The 24459-nt window shown below is 41.5% G+C and overlaps 1 protein-coding gene across 3 annotated transcripts; it reads left to right on the plus strand.

The window, feature by feature from the left end:
* Positions 1-207: 207 nt before the first annotated feature.
* RPRD1B (regulation of nuclear pre-mRNA domain containing 1B) lies at positions 208-23657 on the plus strand. Of its 3 annotated transcripts, XM_035567133.2 has the most exons (8): positions 262-530; positions 1766-1895; positions 2993-3126; positions 9997-10109; positions 11892-12018; positions 12989-13164; positions 19176-19231; positions 21203-21286. In XM_035567133.2, the coding sequence occupies exons 1-7, from the start codon at positions 380-382 to the stop codon at positions 19206-19208; spliced, it is 864 nt and encodes a 287-aa protein (XP_035423026.1). In that variant the 5' UTR covers positions 262-379; the 3' UTR covers positions 19209-19231; positions 21203-21286. The 3 variants fall into 3 exon arrangements, with proteins under 3 accessions (XP_035423025.1, XP_035423024.1, XP_035423026.1); XM_035567132.2 differs by lacking the exon at positions 19176-19231 and having other exon boundaries at positions 208-530; positions 10003-10109; positions 21203-23657; XM_035567131.2 differs by lacking the exon at positions 19176-19231 and having other exon boundaries at positions 211-530; positions 21203-23657.
* The last annotated feature ends 802 nt before the right edge of the window (positions 23658-24459 follow it).

A 24459-nucleotide genomic window follows, 5' to 3' on the forward strand; every position in this document is an offset into this window, starting at 1 on the left:
CTCCCCGCTCCCCGCTCCCCGCGTGCGGGAAGTGACGCGGGCGGCCCGGGCCCTCAGCGCCACAAAGCGCCCGAAGGGGCCCGGCGGGGACAGGGCCGCCAGAAGAGTCGCGGCCGCTCGCACTGCGCACGCGCCGCCTGTCACAGCGGGACGGGGTGCAGCCCGCGAGGCCGCGCATGCGCCCTGCTCTCCCCCGACCCCTCCCAGCCCGGGCGGCGCTTTCCTCGCGGCGCCCCGTAGCTCGGCGCCCTCTGACCCCGCGCGGTGAGGGGCCGGGCCGCCATCTTGTGGCGGCGGCTCGGGGCTCGGTGAGGCCGCGTCGCGCCCCCCCCCCCCCCGGGCCGAGCAGCCCCGCGCGGGGCCGGCCGCCGCCGCCGCCATGTCGTCCTTCTCCGAGTCGGCGCTGGAGAAGAAGCTGTCGGAGCTGAGCAACTCGCAGCAGAGCGTGCAGACGCTGTCGCTGTGGCTCATCCACCACCGCAAGCACGCCGGGCCCATCGTCTCCGTCTGGCACCGGGAGCTCCGCAAAGGTGGGCGGGGAGCGGGGCCGGGCCGGGCCGGGCCGCCCGGTGTGAGCGGGGGGGAGCCGGGGCAGGCCCGGCCGGTCAGCGGGAGGGGGAACCGGGAACCGGGGCTGGGGGCCGGGGTCCTGCCCCGCCGGGCCCAACGCGAGGGCTGCGCGGTGCTCGGCGCCCTCGGGTAACTCGCGTGTTTTGGTGGCGGTCTTAGCCTTTGGTTCCGTGTTTTTCTTTAGATCTACGTTATTTAGCCATTATAGAGCTGCGCTAAGGAAGTCAGGGTTAAGCGAAGTAAAAGCGGTCAGCGGGGAGCGGTTACGAGCTGGTGGTGTCACCCAGAAGCGCTCCGCGCTGGCTTACCTCGGAGATTAACTTCGTTTCCTACCCTAGCTGCTGGTAACTCCCCAAAGAGCTCCCCGTGCGGCTGGGAAGGTGCTGGTGTCGCTTTGGTTTCCCCTCTCCCTGAGGGGAGCTGTGACACGAGCTCAGGCATCGCAGCCAGCAGCGTTAGCCCCTGGGGCATATCGTGCTATGGGAGGCCCAGGTCGGGCTAATTTCTACCTGTTTGTTAATTGGTGCCACTTAAATCAAGTGACTTTTTGAAAGATCTCAGTGGGGCCTGCTGTGGAGTTAAGGGCTCTTATTGTCTCTCAGGCGTGCGTGTTCTTGGTCGTTGTGCTCTGGGGAACGGGGTCTCCTGTGGCTTCTGCCCGTGGGGAAATAGGGTCTGGTGGTGGTAAGACGAGGGAAGTTAGGGAATAAGGAGGAAGCGGGATGTTAGTACTGCAGAGTGTTGTCTAGAAAAAACACTTAAGTCTCTGCAATAGTGTTTTATGCAATTTCATTCTGTTCTGAATTAAGCAATTCTATACTTTTTTTTTTGTCCCTGGAGCTAAGTAATAAAAAATGTCTGTTGCGTTGATTTGTTGGTAGGTTAGAACAGCTCATTTTAATCTTTAAGTGTTCAAAATTTAATTATTCCAGTTATCTTCAGAGTCGAGGTGTTGCGTCCAAAAAGCGTTAAGCTCGTAATTACTTTATAAATCAATTAGAGGAAAAAGGCAGCAGAAGTTGAGAGATCAACAGCTACTTGACTTGAAAGCCTCTGACTTGCCATAGTAAAATGGAAGTATTTTGACCTTTGTTTTTTAGGCTAAAACCGTGTAAGCAACTTTGAAAATCATATTAATGACTTCAGGTAAAAGTGAGAAGTAAATGTAATCTCTCTCCTTTTTTTTTCCCTCCAGCAAAATCAAGTAGGAAGCTCACTTTCCTATATCTAGCAAATGATGTCATCCAGAACAGTAAGAGGAAGGGTCCCGAATTTACTAGGGAATTTGAATCTGTTCTTGTGGATGCTTTTTCTCATGTTGCCAGGTATGTGGTTGTGTTACGTATTTCTTCAACTTTTCTCTCTAGCGATTTGCATTCTTGTTACGCAAAGCTTAATGCAATTGGGTTTTTAAATATCAGGGATGTTCTTAAATATCAGGGATGTTTAAACCTTGTCTCTAGTAAAGACTAGGTTCAGGCTGCTTTGCACCTAGGAACTGTTTAGTGGTAATATTTCTCTTTGGGGAAACTTGTAACGTTGTGAGGCACTGATTTGACATACGGACATTCTTTGGGTGTGACTTCTATATACTTTATTTTAACTGTTGCCAAAAGATCTAGCAGCTCTGTGCATGGGTAGCGAAACTGAATAGTTGCATCTGTTTTTTGGAGCCTCTCAATGAATGAATGCCCCGTTGCTGGAAGACTTTAAAACAGAGCTGGTATTTTAGGTCACAGCATCCTCCTCAGTATTCTGGCTTGAGCATAGTTTCTTTTTTTGTATTACTTGTTTTAATGGTTGTCTGATCATTGGCCTCCTTGTTAGGGGAAGGAAGAATTTATCCCTAAAAGGGAAGAAGGGATGCAGCTATCCTATCAAAGAGAAACTATCGCTTAGTTAAAATTTTCTCTAAATAGCATGATAATTCTTATTATCACAACTAAACAACTTTAATGTTCTTTGCGTTTAGTGGTATGCTGCTCTGGATGGCTGGCTGACTTTCAGTGTGCTAGACGAGTGCATTTAAGTGCCTAATGATCCAAACAACCTGCCTTTTAATTGGGATGTTACTGACTGAAACAACTGTTTAAAGTTTAATACTCCGAACTGTATACGTGTCAACTTGGAGATGTTTTATAGCTCTTCTTGCAGGTCTGAAAGATAGCAAATTTCTTCCTTCAAAACGTCTGCCCACATGCTGGGGAGGGAATGTGAGGCACGTTCAGGCTGTCTTTGGTTCCAGTAAAAGGGGAAAATGGTCACAAATGTGTTTTACACAGTTTGACTCAGACAACGAGAGAATCTCTCTTGTACATGCAAATACTGCAATGGATGCAGATGCTAGCTTGGAAGATGCTCTCTTAAAAGTACTCTGTATGTTTTTCAGCTGAACTATAACTATTTTCTAATCTTTGAACAGAGAAGCAGATGAGGGCTGCAAAAAGCCCTTGGAACGATTGCTTAACATTTGGCAAGAAAGGAGTGTGTATGGCAGCGAGTTCATACAACAACTGAAGCTTTCTATGGAAGACTCCAATAGCCCCCAAACGAAAGGTAAACGTGTACTGTTCTTGTTGAGTATTTTACTGCTTTATTTATTTATTTATTTATTTATTCTTTAATTGGTATATGCTTTACTGAAAGAGTAGCAGTGAGGCGTTAAGCTCTGGGCTACTGTGGTTGAGTTATTGGCAGAGCTGGTCATGGAGATTCTTCAGGATTGTCTTGAGAGAAGCCTGATTTTGTCAGGCCTGTTGTTCCAGTTTGCAGGTGTGTTTCCTTGTGACTGGCAGTAAGCTTAACATCAAGTAACTTCTGCCTCTGCACATGCAGACAGAATATGCCAGGGCTGTCTTCTGATGTGAAAAGAAGTAGGTAGGTTGCACAGAACTGTTGTGTCTACCCTGAGAGTTAATGTTGTTCTATTCTAAGTGTCTGAGAGTAGTCAGCGGGGTTATTATACTGGTTTATTCAATATTGTGTTAGTGCTTTCATTATTATATTAATTTTTAATATCACATAGTTTTATTAAAAAGCCCTTGCTGAATTATAATAGAATACATGAAAGCTGGAATATATGCCCAGAAGCTTGTCAGGTCTATTTTTTTCTTTTACCAGCTGAAGTCATTTGGAGAAAACATAATAATTTTTCATCATTTAACATCGTTAGAACATTGTGGTTATACCCTTAGTATTCAGTTTCTCATATCTGTCTCATGCAATGCAAGCTTCTTGTGGTTACTATACTTTCATACTTCTTCTGTAGCACTGACAATATTTAACGAGTAGTACCCTAACGAAAAGCAGGGAGCAGCAGCATGGTGCCTAAACTGTGGAAGATGAGCGTCATTAAAAATTAAGTGTTCTGGTCAAGAGAATATTTGTCTACTCTGCAGTTAACGATGGTGTCATTGTCTTCACGTTAGCCTGAATCAGACTGTTGCTTTGACCAAATTTTGCTCAGCTCCACGCAGAGGTACTGTACTTTGTGAGACAGTTATTGGTAAAGTACTTCTAGGCTGTTCCTGGTGAAAACAGGGAAGATAAGTCTAAGCCTTTTGCCGAGGTTGGTAATAATGCAGGCTGAATATGGAGACATACGTCTGAGGCTGCAGTTGTGTTTTTTTAACATGCTTCTTGAGGCAAAATTACTGAATGGGTGCTTTAGCAGCTTACAACAGAGACCTTCCAACTTAATGTAGTTTAAGTATTACGTTCAGAAAGTATTGCTTCCTTTTTCCCAAGTGCTGGGAGGACTGACTGACCCAGCCGAAGGGATTGTCCCTTCGGTGTCAGGACAGTGGGGCGGACGCGACCTGCCACACGCGCCTCTGTCCTGGTGATAGGAGAGGGGCAGCGTGTTCTGGAGGGCTGGGACGTGTATGGTCTGTAAATGAAGTAGGTCATGTTGTGTTTTTTTCCTGTTGTCTGTGTGCAATGCATAAGACAGCTGGTTGTTGTGGAAGGACAGAGCCTAGGTTCCTGAATTCCTTTTAAACTGATTATCTGAGGGTTTGAAACTGTTGATTTATTAAGGTACCTAGGTAAATTACGCTTTTTTTAGTTAAACAACATGATACGTGTCCAAGAAGCACAGCGGCGACTGCCAGGTGAATCGGCAGTGAACTGGTGCTCAGTGTCATCGGCTGATGGCATCAGTCAGCCCTGTACTGTTAGCCTCAGAACTTAAAGGTGTTGATGCAAAATCAGGCTCACACCGAGTGTAACGGAACTTTGGGGGAAACAATGAAAATGCAGAACTGCTTTGTGCACACTTAGACTTGGCAAGGATCTTAGGTTTTTGTCTGGGTAATCGGAGACATTAATGTACAGTGTTCTACTTGAGAGACCAGCTCAGGCTTCCCAGGAGTGTGAATATTGCAGTCGTCTTGTCAATTCGTAGTGTAAAAAAAAAAAATAAAAAAATTCATTTTTTTTCTTAATTTAAAAACTTGGGGTTCTCCTGACTTTTTTTCTTTGTTTTGACTGGCATGTTTTAAAGTTAGCTTCATAATCGTAAGATCTGTTTTCATAAGGGATTTTTATGGCTTTCTAAGATGAACTGGTTTTTGTCTGGCGGTCAGCTGCCTATGTTGCAAAAGGCTTTGCGGTTACTCTATTCTGCTTTCAAACAGGCGAACGTCAGTGAGTGACAAATGATGTCTTGTTTTACAGACATAATGTTTATCATAGAAGTGGAAAATGATGGTGTACCACTCCTCCAGAACCCTTCTGACTTCCTCTTTTTGTGTTCATCCAAGGAGATGTCGCTTAGAAATACTTAGTATTAGTGTCTTTAGATTGGTGCAAGGCTATGCTGTTAAAATTTTGAAGCACCTTAAGAGTATGTGGTGTTATGAGAAGGAGCACTCTCTTCTTCAGCCTAACACATGGCAACAAGCGTATGCAGATAGTTCTGTGTTTTTCATATTGCAGTGTCTTACGTTATTGGGTCGGCAGGTGCTGCTTTCAGAAGAGGATGGCTGGCTCTGCTTTGCGTTCAGAGCACCAGTTACACTTGGGGTTATAACTTGTTATAACTTGCCAAACTAAAGCAGAGTCCTGTATCAGTGAGGAAAGACATCCTTAAAGCTTGGTGCATGTTTCGATGGTGCAACCCACTGCTTGCTTGAGTAGTAGCAGGGCCTCAGATAAATGTGTGTATGGTGTCAGCTGGAGGCACTTGCTGGATACCTGCTGCAGAACAGAATTGATTTAATGAATAATGAAGCTGGCCGTTAAGAGAGGGGAAGAGGTGACAGCACCAGCTCTCTCTAATCGTTGTATTCCCCAGTTTTTACTTTTCATTGGTACAGCTTACTACCGTTCCGTAGTCCTTCAGGTTACTTAAGGAAATATGCATATACATGGAAACAAACTTTCTGAATACTGGTATTTTGTTTTCAACTCTCAGTGTGTTCATCAAGCTTGAATTTGCTTTCTCATTAATCTCATTTTTATTGGAAGGTTTCTTTTTACAAGGAGTAGGGAAGAGAAGAAGAACCCATTTATCTTAAAGCATGGGAAAACTAGGTCTCTAGAGGTTTGATGCAAAATCCTTTAGGTAATATTATCTATATAGCTGGCGTTCTCTTTTCACTGTCATTGTAATAAGCAGATGAAGGAAGTCCTTGAATGTGCTCTGATGTAGGAATGCCACCGTGTAACACAGAACTGAACTGCTACCCATCTGTGATGTCTGCGCTTATATTGCAAATTCAGGCATAGGAAGTAAGACCCATACTAAAATACGGAGAAAAACATCAGAGGGGAGCCAGCAGCGATGCTTGCAAGGAAAAAAATGGGTTAGAATAGTTGGAAGGTATACTGGACCATTAGGTTTCTTTTATTTTGCATCTTCTGGTGTTCTGTGATGGTCTTCTGTTTTCTTTAGGAAGACTGTTTATTGTAGTTGTTGTATTTGATGTTTTGTCCTAAATTGCTTTCCAAAAGCGTGTCTTTCATACAAGGTTTCTTGGATCTTGCCTGAGTTTCCAAATTCCTGGAATTTAGAACCTAAAAATTACAAAAGTTTTGTTTTAGTTACAGCTTTGGGAGGGTTTTTTGGTTATGCAGATTGAGGATGATAGCTCTGCCAACATGCAAACAAAGCTCTTGAAAGGCAAAACAGCTGAATTTAAGTAAACAGTTATCTATAGAAATTTGGAAGTAGAACCCTCCTGTTTTACAAATTTGCCTGTTCTAGGAACTGAGTATCTGATTTAGTGGGGTCACTGTGTGTGTTTGCCTGTAGACAATTTTCTGCTCATGCAACTTGTCGTATAGCTGTATGCTTAACTGTCAGAAAAGTCACGTGGCGTAGCTGAGACAGATAAGTCGTGTAAATTAAGGGCTGCTTGATTTTTTTTTAATAAAAAATCTGAACCCCTTGTGTAGTTCCCTCCAGAGAAATGCATTACTTACGTCAGGAGTTCCTTACAGGTTGTTTGGCTGCTTCTTGAATGAGGAAGTGAACTTAACCAAGTGCTCATGAGTAAAGACAATGTGTTCATTTTATATCACCTTGAGATTAAAAAAAAGCCCAAGCAAACGTAACATTAATGTTTTTATTAGAACAAAGTTTGAACTTCCTAGTTCTCCTTGTGAATACATGTACACAGATTCCACAGTCAGTTCCTCTTTACCGTGAATTTGATCCTGGAGTCAAATCAAAGAAGCTTCTTTACAACTAAAACTAGTGGCAAGAAATGAAAACACGGTGAAGACCCTAGATGGGAAGATCTCCCCCTTTGCCAGCTTATAGGAAAACTCACTTTATCACTAAAGTATTTGACACTATACATCTTCTCAAGCCACCAGATGCAGTTTGAAGACTGAAAAGTCAGTCAGTGGAGAAATATCCTTACGATTCTCTCTGGATGCTCCTGACAGTGCAGCAGCAACAAGATCAACAACAAGCTGGCATTTCACTGCAAAGCTGTTATGTCAGCAGTTGTCAGTTGTTGTGGAGAAAAAAGGTGCTTTACTCTTTGAAGGCTTTTAGGGAGCAGTTCAATTTCTGAACTGTGAAGAAGACCCCAAAGGAAGCAGGAAAGCTGACTTCCACTCTAGTAGTGGCTTCTTTATCTTTTTTATGTCAGTGTCAGGAGCGTTTTCTTGATTTTCCTGGAGGAAGCTGTCCATCTTCTCCGAGGGTATTTTGGTTGTTTCAGAAGCTGTTATATACCACTGTTGAATTCTGATCAGTTTTAGATGCTCTTAATGTTTCTTTCCTCTTCTCTTGTTGGATTTGACAGGCTCTTTCAGATGTGTAGCAGCGGTTAAATTACTTCTGGCTAGTAGATTTTTGACTGCCACCCAGGCAGGGTACGTTAGAACAGGATGCCAGACGTAAATTATATTTCAGTGGTCCCTTTCTACCGTGTGCTCGTGAGTTTGAAAATAGATTTTTTTTCCTATTTTTAAGGAATAGAGATGGTGTTTGCAGGATTCTTCAGGGAGGTCTTCTGCTGCCCATGTTTACCGGTGCCAGGGATGACACAGTCCACATCGGCCTCATGCAACTTCTGCTCCAAAGTGCCTGCTCGCTCTGGGCTCCTTGTTCCTCCGGCTGCCGAGTCCCTTGGCTGCCGTTCGCATGCTCGGGGAGCGGCTGTTTTTTGGGCACGCTGGCTGCTGGCGCATAGGACTGCAGGTGTTTGTGCACCTATCTTCTGCTGCAAAGTCTTTCCAATCAAACTCGTTTGATCTCATCGAGACAGAGAATTCAATGGACTGCCTGATCCTCTGTTAGTCATAAGCGAGCATAAAGTTGTCTTGTGGTAGGACAGCTGGCAGCACAGCAGGAACAGTTCTTCAGCAATTTGAATCCCAATTCTCATTCATGTTTTCTCTTCTGTGCTCTCTGTGGTCATGCGTTCCTATATTGGTTATCGTGTGTTTATCTTCTGTTGGTTAATTACTTTGTGCTAAGTGCATACAAGTGCACTTGTAAGTGTGTGTAAGTACTGACGGCACATTGCACTGGGCTGTGTAACTTCATGTATTCTGTTTGCCCGTTTTGCTGTCTGCACATCTTCTGTTCAGCTCTGTGCATCTGGCCAACAGCCATTTCTCTTGTGAATCTGGTATCTTGCTTGTTGGCCATATTACCAAGCACTCTTCATCAGTTGTACGCACACAGTAGTTAGACTGGTTGGTTTTTCTAGCCTAGGTAGCTTTGCTCTAGCATACATTAAAAATTAATTTGGTTGAAGATAACTCAATGGACGGTAAAGAACCACAGAAAACAGTTAATATGTTCTCTAACGGATGCATTTATATTTGCCTCATGAAGGTCATTCACCTTTTTCACACGAGCAGGATTTCCTTTGACTTTCCCTCCATTAAAGTAATGTTTTTCAGATATATGTCCCACATGACAAGGCACACAAAATTTGGCATTAAAGGCACCTTTCTATGCTTCCTTAATATCTAGGCAGACTGATTTCGTGTTGAATTAAGTGATCTCAGATCTTTCTGTGGTTCAAAGTGTATACAGATTGTTTCTCTTTAACTCTGTGATTATCCTGGTGAGATTTGATTCCGTTCAAGAGATGTTCTCAGGACTCAGCTTTTTTTTTTTTTCCAATTTACCCCAACTCTTACGAATTGTGGTGGCAAGTCTGGACAATGGTCTGTCTTCTGAAGGCTCTGTAACTGGATCAAAGGCTGTGTTAAGACTTCTGACTCATTAAATAAACTGTCTTCTCTTTCAAGCTAAGATGCAGTATACTAAGGTTCATTCATACTTTGTCTTGCTTTATGGAATTTATTTCTGAAGTGTTATGGGTTGCCTTGGAGACTGGTTCATGCTCAGTCCATAACTGCTGCTGCTGTCACACCATGCTACAGAGCTTTAGTTTGACAAAGCTGTTCTGAAGTCTATTTTGATGGAAGAGCAAAAGGTTGAATAACCAGCAGCTATTCAGTTCATTGTGGGACTACAGCAAGCATATGCTTGGTGCAAAAAACAACTTGAAATTCTTCTGTCCATATGTATCCTAGATCCTTGCTTCATTTCTACTGGTAGAAAATCCTTACCTGCATGCAGGGTATTAACCAGGGAATCCGAGCAGCGTTGAAGACCTGCCATTTACTGACAAGTTAGGACATTTACTTGTCTTTCCTACTTCCACTGTAGAAGACACAAAGCTGTGTACAGTGCATACTGATATGAAGACTGTATCCTTGTAGTTAGAGTACATGCATGCACAGAGATACCTGTGTGGGCAAAAACAGCCTTTTCTTGCTGTTTTTTATTTGATTATTTGGAGTATGATGCCAATGTTAGAGTCCATCCGTGGTCATCTTTCACTTTAGAGGAGCCTTATCATCAGAGCACCTGGTACAGCTTATTTGAAGTAGAGATGGTTACGGTGGGCAGATCTCGTGTCCAAATGAGTTGCTTATGTGTGTCTTTAGTTGCAGAGGAGAAGAAGTCTTTAAAGCGGACTTTTCAGCAAATACAAGAGGAGGAAGATGATGATTACCCTGGGAGCTATTCACCCCAAGACCCTAGTGCTGGGCCACTGCTGGTATGTAGGACGGGGTGGACAGTGGGAGAAGTTCTGAGAGCCACCTCCTGTGTGGTACCACCACCAGGTGGAGCTGCCAACAAGTAAAATGTTTAATGGAGAAGTTCTGTTGGGGGTTGAGACATCAGTGTGACATGGAACAGATTCTTTTTTCATGTTGAAACTGCCAGTTCTGAGTGATTTCATGTAGTCCAAACTAAGGTCTGAATATTGCTGCCAGTAAAGAATCTCAAAGGACTGGTGGTAGAACAAACTATATTTTTAATTATTTCTAAGATCAGAGTGCAATCTCTCAAAGCCAAAGCTGTAACACAGAACGTTTTTTTTTTGGGGGTGGGGTGGGTAGGACATATCTCTCCAGGTGTGTATTAAAAAGCTCAACCTTCGATAGATTTTTATGGAAGTTGGTTAGGAAAATCAATTTTGAAGACTTTTTTGAGGCTGACTTATTAGTGGTGTGGAAATAATAGGAATGAGAGGATCATTCTGACCATTTACGGCTGCAAAATGAACATATGTTAAATCTTTGTCCTATTTGAGAAGGATGCAAGAAATTACACCGTCCATCTGGTAGACTGTAAACTTTGAAAAATAAAAATAAATCATGGTTGTCAAAGAAATGAGCGAGTGTTTTTTGTTGTTTTTACCTCCAGATGCATTACAGCTTATGGTTTCTTTTGATGATAAACATTGTATTTGTTACTGTTGGAAAGCATTAGTAGTTTGCAAATTAGTAGTAACTATTAGGCAACGGACTCTAATGTTCAGATGAAACTGTAAGACTCCCATAAATATTTATTTAATTTTTTTCAATGTTTTTATTAGTTTTTCAAACTAACTATTGAAAAGCTGTTTAAACATCAGTGTTGTTTACAGGGCAGGCATTCCAAATCCAAAAACCTCCTATTAAACAAAGAAATGGAGTGCTTTTTATTTCTGCTTATGGAATCTTCCCCCCACCATTCCAGAGCATAGAGGAGATATGTTGGGTCAGGGGAGGTGCTCTTAATGCTGTCCTCATCCATGTTCTTTTTAAACTAGGATATTTTTTGAGTGTATTCATTTAAACTGATGTTTTTCTCAATGCATTAAAACAGTTGAGAACTGAAATTGAGGGATACAGTGGAGTGTAGCGTGCTTCCAAGGAGCCAGTTCTGCTAAATGAGGATAGTGATGTCTTTGCAAAACAGGGACAGTATGAAGTGTGCTTTAACAGCGATGTCTTTCATTGTAGCTGTAGTTCTGGTTAGTAACCAGTTACGAAATTCTAAAACTTGTAGCTGTAGGCATTTGACACAGTTTTACTTGGACTGATACAAAGCTGTGTTTTTCCAAGTTGTAATGCACCTGTGGAAGTTAACAACAAGGTGCATTTATGCTCCAGCCAGTTTAAGAGAGTGTCAAAAAGATGTTCGGCTAACAGAAATAGTCCACATTTCATGCTACACGAAAGTCAGGTGGTTGTTCCTCAAACTGGCCTGATGGTGTACTTCTAGGCTATGTCTTGAATGGTCACTGCTCTTAATTAGAATGAGAGGTTTTCCACTGCAGAATCTTGAAAAAGATGATCCTACTCCAATTATGCATGTCACTAAACGCTAGAATATTGTAAACTTAGTGAATATCCTCTCTTTAAGGAAGTACCTGTTTAAAAGTCACTTGCAAAAAATATTCTGAAAATGGTTGGTTTTAAAAGTAGGTGACTTCACATGGAGTGGCTACATGCACAGGAAATGGCAGAGCAGTAAACCTGGTTTTAATGTTAGCTAACTTGCCTTGTAGACTGAGGATTTGATCAAAGCCCTACAAGACTTGGAAAATGCAGCATCAGGAGACGCAACAGTGCGGCAAAAAATTGCTTCCCTGCCTCAGGAAGTTCAAGACGTTTCATTACTGGAGAAAATTACAGGTATGAAACTGGAAGAGCAATGGATCCAAAGAATAACTGTAAGAAAATCTTTGATTTCTAAAGAATTACAGTATACAGGGAGCAAACTTCTGCTTTTATGTCCTTGTTTTGTAGTTCTTTGGGTAATTAATGGCTTTTGATTTTACTTCATAGGATTTTAAATGAAGCTTATCTAATTTTTTTTTCCTGCATGGACCAAGATTTTTGTGCTCGGAGAACATCAACAGCATTTTGCAAGAATGTAAGGGAAATATGGCCCGAGTTCTCAAATGGATGTGTTTGATATTGAACACCTTGACTGTTAAATAAATATTCTTGAGTGTTATCAGACTATCCTAGTGTACACATACTCACTGATTGTTACAGAAAAGGAAACTCACTACTCCCATAAGTCTTTATTTAGTCAGTCTTTATTTAAACTGACTTTTGCAATTTTATTTGAAAAGTAATCTTGAACTGATTTGACTTTATTCCTGGAAGTAGTTTAATTCAGAACTCATTATGAACTGTCACTTTTTCAGTCCTTTATAATATAATCTTACTGTGTCCCAACAGTGAAGAGTGGTGTGCAATTCGTATGTTTGCTTGTATTGACTCATTAGGAGTTATTCAGAGAAAAGAGGAATTAAAATGTGCATACCATCTCATTTAATTTCCAGAAGTACAGCCTGAAGCGTTTAATTAACCTGGTTATAGAGAATAACTTCATAGCTTTTCCCCACCCCATATCATTGACATCTCTGCAAGATGCACCTGATTGCATCAGTGTCTGAAACCCACCATTCTTGAGTTTCTAGTCCTGCCCATTTCCTTTATATCCCCTGTGATTAGAACTCTTATTTTCCTATCAAGCCAGAAGTGTGTTTGAATGAAATGTTAATGTGCGTGTTGTTGGTGAATTGTGGCCCTTCTTCCAAAGACAGAAGGTTTTAACTTTGTCCTCTAAATTACCAAACACTTTTTCATGTAGACAAAGAGGCAGCCGAACGTCTTTCGAAGACTGTGGATGAAGCATGTCTGTTACTAGCGGAGTACAATGGCCGGCTGGCAGCAGAGCTGGAGGACCGGCGCCAGCTGGCACGCATGCTGATCGAGTACACGCAGAATCAGAAGGATGTATTGACAGAGAAGGAGAAGAAACTAGAAGTGAGTACGGGTTAAACCAGCGCCAGCAAGCCGATTGTCTCACCAAATAGTCCCAGTTGACTCCAAATGTATGTGTGTATCTAAAGGATGATAATTGTAGGTGTTATGTTTCCATTTGGAGTAAAACTGGGAGGAAAGTGGTGTGAAAACTCTGAAGAAAACATATTGGTTCTGATGTTCACACTATTAATGTTTTACTACACATCGACTTTGGGAGGCCCAGAACTTTAAAAACCGATCAAGAAAAGTAGGCTCATTTAACAGTGCTTTTCTTTCAGGTATATTAATTTTTTAATGAAATCCCCCTTTCCAAATGAAACCCCCATTCCCAAGAAGCCAAGATCTTTGCCGTAATCAGCTGTTTTTTTGGTTGGTGTGTTGTTTATTTTCCTTATGACTGCATGCTCTTCATCTGCCTTCCTAGCCTCGACTTGACAAAAGAGGCGCAGTTTAAGCAAGCTCTTCCAGTCTTTAACAGACGCTTTTACCTACAGCTTCTATGGTAGAATATAAATTGGGCTGATACCAAAGGATGATGACTTGCATTTCCTGCCGCAGCTCTCTTGAGTAAAGAGGGCATGAAACTAAAAATGGGACTGCTCTGGCTGGACCTGGCCATCAGCTACAAGCCCTAGAGTGAGCGTGCACAGGCTGCAGCTGACAGACATTTTATCTGAATGCTCTTTCTCAGAGGAAGTTCTTTCAGCACTGCACCCTGGGACTAGTATGGAAGTTTAATTAATGATTTTGGTTGTATGTCACTCTACCATCTGTTAAACTGCCCCTTGGCGACACATTAAGGGCTTCCTCTACACTGTCGGCTGCTGATTATTAGGAACAGCTGTTGCTGGGTGGGACATGAGTTGCTGTAGAGGACAAAGTCTTCTGGAAGGAGACTGTGTAGCAATTGCAAGTTCTGTTTACTGTCATGACAAACCTAATTCTGTAACAGCTAGGCAACATTGTTCCGAGGTAAACTTCATTTTGAATGTATTCTTTGTCATGTGTGGTTATACAGTTTCTGAATGTCTTATGACTGTGAACATTGCTTTTCCAGAGCAACATTTTTTCCAAATCAGCCAAACAAGTGCTGATGCTGTATTCAGAATTAGAGTTGATGGTTAATAATTCTGTTAGCTTGAATTTCTTCAACTGTAGCATCTGTCTTATGATTGAGATATTAAAAGGCACTTTCAGACACAGATAAGAAAGATGCCATAAAAACAAATACTTTTTGGCACAGATTTGCTGAATACTAGTGGAAATCTTGGGTCAGTTTTATTTCCTTGCTGAAAGGAGGACACCTGGCTAATAGAAACTTTTTTATTTTTATATACATAAATGAAAATGTGCTACATATTGCTGTTTATTTTTTTAAAGGCAAATGGCAACCTAATGCGCAGCAATGTTTTCAAAAGCCCTAAACAATCTGTACATACATTTGAGTTGGCTTGGTACAATGTTAAACTCTCTAGTGCACAACCTGAAATTGTTGGTTTTTGTTTGTTTTTGAAAATGTGCTGTTGGTAAGTTGGTGCTGTTGTTATTTGAAAACCGTAACTCTGGCAGAGGCAGAAATGGAATCCTGAAAATTTAGCAGTTCCCTGAGCAAGCTGCTTTGTTGATAGGAATAATCCTGTGGGTGGTAACGGGATGGGTTGCTTGTACCCTTTTGAGTAAAAACACATTTTTTACTATGTTGGAAACTAAAGAATGATTTTATTAAATCGTTCGGATAGTCTGTCATTCTGCTGAAACAAGGTGGTCTTAGTACTGTAGAAGTCTAAAATTCTTTGCAAGAAATGCAACTCCAGTATTTATTCAGCATGAGGGCACAATTCATGTCAAATCTCATATCTTAGCTGAGGCATATTGCCTGATTAAAGCACTCTGTTGTTCTTGAGTGGTGGAGGGTTAATAAATAACGGAAAGTGTTGGTTACAGATGTGGCAGGCCATATCTACTTATCAGTTTTGTTTGATGTTCTCACGGAAACGCAATTGATAAGGGCCTGGATTTTTCTTTGTAGCACTAATAAGCATTTTAATAGAAGTACCAAAATTCTTGCAGCAATTAGGGAGTGTATTAAAACCCCAAACATTTTTTTAAGGAAAGGCTGAAATAAGGAAATAATTTAAAACGTTCTAATTTTAAATATCTTCTTACTGAATGGCTTGCTCTCAAGATATCTTTCCCAGAATCTTTGGTGCTATTGACTGTAAGTTTTGCTTCTTGTGAAGTAAGTTTCCTAACTCTCGAATGAGACAGCACTTTCAGATAGAAAGTGGATTGTTTACTTCACTATCCAAATCTAGTCAGGGCTGCTAGTTGGGGAATGGGGGTTTCTGGTGTTAATGTGACTCAGGGTTTTATTTTAAGGTATGTAAGTGCCTGATTCAAAAATCACCGTGGATATTGCTTGCATTCTATTTGCATGCACAGTGAAGTCTTTCACTGTGATAGTAAAGAAGGTAGGTAATCCTTATCTATTGAAAAGCAGCTTTTGCTGTATAAAGAGCTGCAGTCGTTCACTAATCCTGTTAATGCTATCCCTCACGAAACACAGCAAATTCTCAAAGCATATACATAAACTCAGTATGTTTATGCCTACTGAGCTAGTGCTGAAAATACTGTGTGATGCCAAAACGCTGAGATGCAGAGCTCTTGTCATCAGTTGTAGCAAAGCTGATTATCAAAGGACAGTATGCTGAGCAAGGTGGTCTTGGACAATGAATCACTCTGCAGCATAGATGAAGACTACCATGAGTAAGGGTCGAACCAGCATAGCACTAAGAAACACTGGTAGTTTGAAGGGAGAAATCTAAGGCAGAGCCTGGAGGTCATAACTTACATACGAACTCTGCTTTTGAGATAGCGATTTCCAGGGTGCAGCTGAAAACTTGGAAGTGTAATAATTAGGGTTGCTTTATTGAAAAAAGATTGTGGTGATTTGATTGGAGAATAAGGGAAAAATGAAGTTGGTGCATTCTTTGTAAATGCATGGCAGGCAAATAGAAAAAATCCAGGGAATCAGTTTGTGTAAGAGCTGAAATGTGGGGGAGATCTGAGAGCACTCCCATGATGCTGTACCAAATGACTGAAATTAAGTCAACTAAATAGATGGGACTGGAAGATTCAAGTGAAAGTAGTGCTAGAACATGGCAAATCCTGGAAGCCTGGTGGTTAGTTGAAATAACTGCTGACAATAGAAAATTCAGAGTAGGCGAAGATGGGTATTTCAGTCTTATGGGGAGAAGGAAAAAAGGAGAGAGGAGCATGTGCATTCAGAATTCTTACTTTGGCTTGCAGCCAGTGGTGCTGAGTTGTTTTTTTTTTTCTGCAGGCCTTCCACATGTCTTCTGTGCCTGTGTTTGTAAAAAAAAAAAAAAAAAAAAAAAAGGTGAAGTGAGGAACATGCCGTGGTATATAGGGGGGTGTATGTGTGTATACATAGAAATATAAATATAAAAGAACATAGTGTAACATAGCGTATTTAAAATCCAGTTTAGAGGAATATTTTTGATAGTTCACTACACCAGAAAAATTGTGACTTAAAATCTTGCTTAGAGCTGTGGGTGTTCTTAGTTTTGGGCTTTTCTTAATGGTCATGGTTTCAAGGCATCTTTGAGGTGTTTGAGCTGCGCCCACGTGAATTTCCAAATCCTCTTTGCTAATGGACCTCTGAAGGGTGAAGTACCTCAGCAGTCTCAGGGTTCTCTGGACTACCCTGCACAACAGCTTTCTTGGAATATATTTTAGTTCTGCAGGTTAATATGCAATTTATTGTCGTATTGCTTCCAGTGCTTAGGTTTTTGTTGCTTGTCACTGTTGCCACGTCTTTGTTTCCTCGCAGACAAGAATTTTGGGCTGTGGTGTATTAATTTCAGTGGTCTATGCGGGGAACAAATGTCGAAGTTTTAGTTTTTTGACCGGGAAACGGGTGTCAGCATCTGGCATCCATGCGAGGAGCAGGAGGTGGCTGTGGGAGCCAGGCAGCAGAGAGGTCCCCTGCTCTGCACCCTGCTGGGGCGAGAGGGCAGTGCAGAGGAACACCCAGGCAGCGTTGTGCTAGAGTTGGTGGAACTGAACTGCCTGGGTAACGTGGTCAGGAGTGACTGACGGTGTGTCGGTACTCCGAGCTGTGAGCCACGGTCATGGGTGTGGGTGTGGGATGAGAAGGGAGGGCTGTTTCGTAGTGTCCAGACAAACTGTGCCTGAGGACCTTGGGCTCTGGATCAGACCTTAAATGTGTCTCATCTCTCACTGCTGTGCAGTTGGATTCGGATAGAAATAAGCAAGTTTATGGGTAATTCATGTTTTGTTTCCTGTTCTTTTCTCTCTTGATTTTTGTGTAAATGCTTGTCAGCTACCTTCTTTTGACTAAGACTGCTTCTGTCCCTAGGACCGTAGGGTTTCCGTACGAGGCAAAATCATGTCTCCTCTGCTTGCAGACAAGCCCTTTAAAATTTGCATTCTGTGAGGTTTGGTTGGTTATAACTGATGTGGAAAATGCTGTTTTTTTTTTTTTTCTGTCATGTTGATATGAGCCAGTTTTGTAGTGTTCTAGTAAGGCGGCTTTTGAATGAAACGCTTCCCTCAGGTTCATTCAGGGGTGTTTAATTCTGATTTTGTGATTGTTTCAAGGACTGAGCATCTAATTCACTTGGACAGTGGGGATGTAGAATCCAGCATACTGAAAGGGAGTGTTGATTAGTGAAGGCATTCATGTAGCGCAGTGCCAGATTTTCTGTATCAAAGTCCTGCTCACAGCAAAGATCTCATTATTTTGCCTAAAAAAGGCAAACAGCATCCAAATACTATTAATCTTAATAAAAGCCTACTACGCAGCAAGGCAGTTAGCTAGACTCATGGAGGACAAACTAAGACCTCAGAAAGCAGCGATTTCTTCTAAGTGCACTTCATTTTTGGGTGGGGTTTATAGGCTAGGTGGACTTTATGCAGAAATCTGCAATGTGCAGTTTCAAAGCATGTCATGTAAGGTGGCTGAATTTAAACTTGCTTCCAGAGTCTGTGTTGCAGAATCTGGCCGCGACTTGGGTTGTGGAAAAAGAAAAGCCCGTGAGCCTGAAAGGAGGTTACGTGTCCCTGCTTCTTACGCGTGCTCCTGAAGATGACAAATGGCAAATGCAGATGAGCGTGCCTTGCTCTGCCTACGGAGATAACAGGATCCAGGATAACATCTTGCTGGTAGCATTTCTTCCATGTCGCAGAGGGACCTCAGCGAGCAGCTGTCCAGAAGCAATGGCTGCGTCTGGGCTCTGTCTCTGACACCCTGCCTTTAGGTCATTGCCTTGTGCCTGCTCTGTTCCTCCCAGGTGCTTCAGCTCAGTCAGCAGCCCCTGGCCCAGGGGTGCTCCCCAGCCGCTCTCCTTCGCCGCTCTGCGGTTGTCAGCACGTTTCGGTACCAGAGTAGATGGAAAGTGTTAAGCACATAGGAGACAGTTCTCAGAACGCAGTCTGTGGTGTGTATCAGATCTGTCCAGCAAGTGTTCATCTCTGCTAGGAAATCTTGATTCCTGGATTACTCCCTTAGAACGTTGTTCCCATTCCTGAATGTAGTGACCTTTTTCCTGAGCCAGTGTTTAATGTATTTGAGGCTGGTGCTACTACTTTCTTGTGAGTTTGTTTTTCTTGAAAGGATTTAGGCCTTCCTGCTTTAACCAAAGCTTTCGTGTAGACTAGTTAACAACTGCATTAATCAACTCGTAAGGTAGAATCGCACAGATGTGGTTTTCAAGGTGACTTGATTTTTTTTGTCATCATATGTATTAAAGACTGTTCAAAGTAAGAAGGTATTTCTGGTAGGATATAGGTTTGAAATAGGCTGTTAAAGGATATTCTTATGTGGGGCTGGCTGGGAATTTACAGAATGTATTTACATAGCCATTCCAGGTGTATTCTGAGTTGTTGCAATCGGTTTTGCTTCTCACTATTCTAATTCAAAGTAATGAAACAAAGAGAATGTAAACTCATTGCTTGTAACCCTGCAGGATCTGCTCGCTTTGATATTTGGGAGGAGGTGAAGAGAATTTCCATCATTGAGAAGGTTAGAAAGATTGGATTAAAGTTGTAAACCCTTCAGAAAGACGTTTTGATTAAATGTGCACCTAGTTTTATTTGATCTTCAAAGATGAAATTTTGTTCTCTGGTAAACTGGCTTCTCTTTGCCAAATAACTAAGAAATAAAGTATGTTAATGCTACAACTGGCTTTATGGAAACATTTTATGTACTTTTTTCTTAGTTTCATTGTTTCCTGCATTTTGGGGATGCCCCCTGCCAAATGACATGCCTAATCAAGTAAAAGCTGGTGCATTCGAGAAGAAATGACGTAATACTGTTGTTTTAATTATTTAAAGAGCTGTTTTTTGTGATTCCAAACACTTACATAACTCAAAATATTTCAGAACTTTGAAAATGATACAAATATCAATCTTTAATTGTGATTCTGTATTTGATAACTTGAGTATGTGTTTGCCTGTTCTTAAACTGCCTTTAAACATAATTTAACAAGGTAACATACTTTCTTTCATTTTCAGGGTCCAAACTCTTCCTCTGTCTTCTCATTATGAAATACAGATCACTGTTATCTGGTTTCTTTTAGATTGTAGAGACTTCTGAGAATAGGTAGAAATTTCATAGAACCATAGAATGTCCTGAGTTGGAACAGACCCCCCAGGATCACCAAGTCCCACTCCTGGCTCCGCACAGGACCACCCAAAACCAGACCCCGTGTCTGAGCGCTGTCCAAACGCTCCTTGAACTCTGGCAGCTCGGTGCTGTCACCTGGGGAGCCTGTTTGGTGCCCGACCACCTCTGGGTGCAGAACCTTCCCCTGACACCCACCTGACCCTCCCCTGCCGCAGCTCCGTGCCGTTCCCTCGGGTCCTGTCCCTCTCTAACAGCTTTATGTCCTTGTCCCGGGGTGCCACCCCTGCAGCTCACTGCCTGACGGAGCCCCCAGATCCCTTTCCGTGGGGCTGCTCTCCAGCCTCTTGTTCCCCAGTCTGAACATAGACCCAGGGCTGTCCCGTCCCAGGTGCAGAATTCACCACTTGCTCCGTTGAACTTCCTGCGGTTGGTGATTGCCTGGCATTCTAATCTATCAAGATCTCTCTGCAAGCCCTCTCTACTCTCGAGGGAGTCAACAGCTCCTCCTAATTCAGCATCATCCACAAACTTGCTTAGTGTGCATTTGGGTCCTGTGTCCAGGTTGTTTATAAAAACAGTGAGGAGCACTGGATGTAAAATGGGAGTTTGAATGTTCAATCCAAACCTTGTTTGTGGAAAAAAAAAAATGCTTGCAAGTTTTGTCAGGGGTCTTTAACTTACTGCTTTTCTCTCTTTGTAGTAGAATTCTGAAAACTTTGGCGAGTATATTTTGCTTGGTTTTAACCTAGTGTGCACATATCTTTCTCTGATTTACATTTTGTGATCATACATTTATTTCTGTGTTGTTTGCTAACGTGCCAGTCTAATGCTAGAGCCGTTGTGGTTGCTAACGTGAGTCTTCTATCTGATGGCAAGAAGAGACCGTATTTCACAACAAATGTTTTAGATTTAATGACTGAAAATAGAAGATCTGATTATCTGAATATTCAAAATTGATCAAGTTGGAGGGGGGAGCATTTCAGCATAATAGTAATACCTCTGGTATTCCTCATCCTGCTGCCTTTGTCAGTAGGATGTATCTGAGCAGCGGTATGTCTGTGTTGCTCCTTTGGCTGTGGGCAAAAGTCAGTTGTCTGGGAAGAACATAAGAATAGAGCAGCTATATAATGACAGTTCTATCAAATATTCTACCAGGCCCCAGTGGGTGCAAATTTTTGAGCCTTTACATGCTTTCTGTTGAAGTAACACATCAAGAATAAGGGTTCTGGGATGCCAAAGCTTGTGGACTTCCCGTTGATACCAGGTTATGAATTTGGGTGCAGATGCTAGGTGTGCCATGCTTAGCTAAAAACACTGTAAATTAACTTTGTTTTTAATTTTTGGTCTCTTCTCTCTTCGTTTCCTCAGGAATATAAACAGAAGCTTGCTCGGGTAACCCAGGTCCGCAAGGAGCTGAAATCCCACATCCAGAGCCTTCCAGATCTGTCACTGCTGCCCAATGTCACAGGAGGTCTGGCACCTCTGCCATCTGCTGGTGACCTGTTTTCAACAGACTAGAACAAATGATGTCCCCCAGTTTCCATTATTACCAGCAAAAGTAAGAAGACTGGTGTTGGCTTGAAATCCAGTCTTCCAAGATCTACCGTAGGAAGGAACTTGCAGACCCTGCTTTGAACCTCTTGGCTGCTCGTGCTCACACTCTCTCTGTGTACACTGGCTCACACTGAGGGGAGGATAAAGAGCGAGCTTTTGTGAGCTCTGAAGGGAGTGGGGACAGTCCATATAGGCAAACCTTTTTCATGTTTTTTCCATACTCCTTTAGTTTGTTTGCTCTTAGCACTTGTTACCCCCACAAAAGTCATGAGAATCATGTACGTATATATCTGGAAAGTTTTCAAGGAAATGTTGACCATATAACATTTTTCTCTGTAAAAGTATTGTATTATTTCCGAATGTCTTGTCTGTTTTAGTTGGGTTTCTGAACCTCATATCTGAAAGCAGTAGAGTGGCTAGTGGGCTTCATAGGGGTGCGTGTGTGTGTGTGTGTATGCAGGTACTGTACCATGTCAGTGAAAGATGAAGGCATCTACTGAACAATAGCACAGAAATATTTTTCTTAAATCTACAGTTCTTCATACTGTTTTAGGCCTGACATAAAAGGTAGTGCCTATTTGGCATGAACATAAATTGAAACTCACCACAGGCAATAAAAATAAACAGCTTTTCTTTGTGAATTAGAGAGCTTCATAATTTACACTCTGCTGAGCAATGCAGAACTGGATATTACCTAAACAAGAGTGGAAGTAGATTTTGTTCTAGCTACCTTAGATTTATACCACATTTTTCTTCTTCATTACACAAACGTAAATGGTCACAGAAGCTTTGGTTTACCTGAGAGGTTAGAATGGTGGACTGCAACTGGTGATATTCCAGTGACAGGCACTGTCTGCTCTCTGTAGCTTTAGTGATTTTATTTGATGAACAGAAGTTAAATGTGTTATAAATATTTATATAGAAAACAGACCCATATATATGCACATACCCTGCATGCACATGTGCCATGTCCATGCATGTAGATATTAGGATGTACTTAATTTTGTGTCACAGATTATTGTGAGTTGATTTTAATACTAGGGGGAAAAGAAAATTTAAAATACTCTTAATTCCATTAACTTGCTAGCTAACGTTTTAGCTGCCATGGATGTAGTTAAATTTCGGTTTGTGTGTTAGGTCTATCAAGCTGGATTCTGATCACTGAAAAGCATTCCAATTTGGATAACAATTCTGCTTAAATTTATCTGTCACTCTAAAACACCTTAAGCTTCTGGAAACACTTGATCTGACAACACAGGCTCTGTAACACAGAGGCTGAAATTAGTCAAAGTGATGTGCTGTGTTTGTGCCTCCCTATAGTCTTAAGCTGCTGTTCTCAAAGACATGAGAGGAAACCTACAGAAATGCAAATCTTGTTCTGTGTTCGCATTAATTTATTTTACAGGGTATTCAGTCGCCTATTCAGCATTCAGTTAAAGCAAATAATACATTTTTGATCATTTAATTGTTAAAAAGCTCATGTGCTTTTTCTTACCGACACTTCACTGTCCCTCTTTTCTTTCTTTTAAAAAAAGAAACTTCTTGCATCCATACTGCCCAGCCAAGAAACGTGCTTTTCTTTTTAGTTTACAGGAAATTTTCTAGTGGCAAAACTATTTTTTCCATGAATTGGTTTGATCATAAAACCATTTATGGTCCAAACAATATTTAGATAAAGCACTGTATATTCTTTTTGCTTTTGCCAAAAAACAACAACCCCCCCCCCCCAAATCAAACCCAAACAAAAAGATTAATTTCTATCCTGTATCAACTCATGGAGTTACCCTGAGATTGTTTTAACCAGTTATTGTTTTGACTATGGATTGAATGTGTCCATTATAAGACAGAAAAAAAAAAAAAGCTGTTATAAAAAAAAATGTAGACGTGTTGACATCTCATGCTGTTTTTTTGGGCAGATCTCGTGTGAGAAAGTTGTATGTCTTTTTTTTTCTTTTTTTAATTGAAATGTTTTGATTTTTTTTCCAAATATATGTGTGTGTTTTATTTTGCTTAATTTAAAAGAAGTCTCATGGTTTTTAATTTTATTTGTTTTACTTTTGGGGCAAAGGGCCTCTGGTGAAGTGGGTTAACATTCTCTCAAGGTTAAAACAGATTTCCCTGAGGTGCGTCCTTTTTTAACAAAAGTTTAAATCTGTATATTAATTGATTTAGGAATTTAGACATATAGGCTGCTATTTGTGACAGCAGTATATTCTGAAATGTCTCATAGATATATATTTTTGAATAAAGAGGGTGTCGTTGAATAGTAGTGGTTTTACTTTTTTATTCACAATGCAGGTGTTGCTCTGGCACGCCGTGGGTTTTGCTCTGGTTTTTTCTTTTTAAGCAATAAAGAGAGTAGTGACTGCTGAACAGACCGTATGTTAATATTTGTAGCTGTAGGTTATCATTTGTCAAATTGGTAGTTACATTTTCTAACAGCATATAAACCAAATCAATGTACAACTTTCTCAGGTCATTTCTGCAACAAAAATAAAATATGTTCCCCAGGACTAACCTCAGATGTGAGGGGCACAAGATATAGAATACTAGTTTCTTGTGTTTTTTTTTTTTGTGAATTAATTTAGGTTTTATGGAGGACAAGTAAATAATTAGTCTTGAAATGGTCAAACAGATGCCAAACCTAGAAGCCAGGAAGCTGGCTTTCCTGTGCAAGCATCAGGGGCTGCTTTTACAGCAGCGTTTTTGATGCTGTATAATTGAAGTATTTCTGCTTTAGAGTACAAGGATCTTTGCATCTTATGTATTAATTCTCCTAGAGTATTTTTTTGGGGGGTGGGGAGGGAGGGCAGGGCTTTTGAGTTCTTTGCTCCAATTAACTACTATACAATAGTCTCTGGGTGAACTTGGTAATTGTTTCTTATGCCCTGGAGAGTATCAGTAAAGCTGTGTACGTTTTCATAGCAATTTACAAATCTTCCATTACAGAGGCTATATTTAGCGCTACTTTTGTAAGAAGCTTGCAGGAAGTTTGATCTACAGCGTTCTGTGAGTAGGAGGGAGTCTGATGCAATTCCTTCCAGTGAAAAACCTTTGTATGGGGTTTGTAG

Source organism: Cygnus atratus, chromosome 16 (genome assembly GCF_013377495.2).
Source record: "Cygnus atratus isolate AKBS03 ecotype Queensland, Australia chromosome 16, CAtr_DNAZoo_HiC_assembly, whole genome shotgun sequence".
NCBI lineage: Eukaryota > Metazoa > Chordata > Aves > Anseriformes > Anatidae > Cygnus > Cygnus atratus.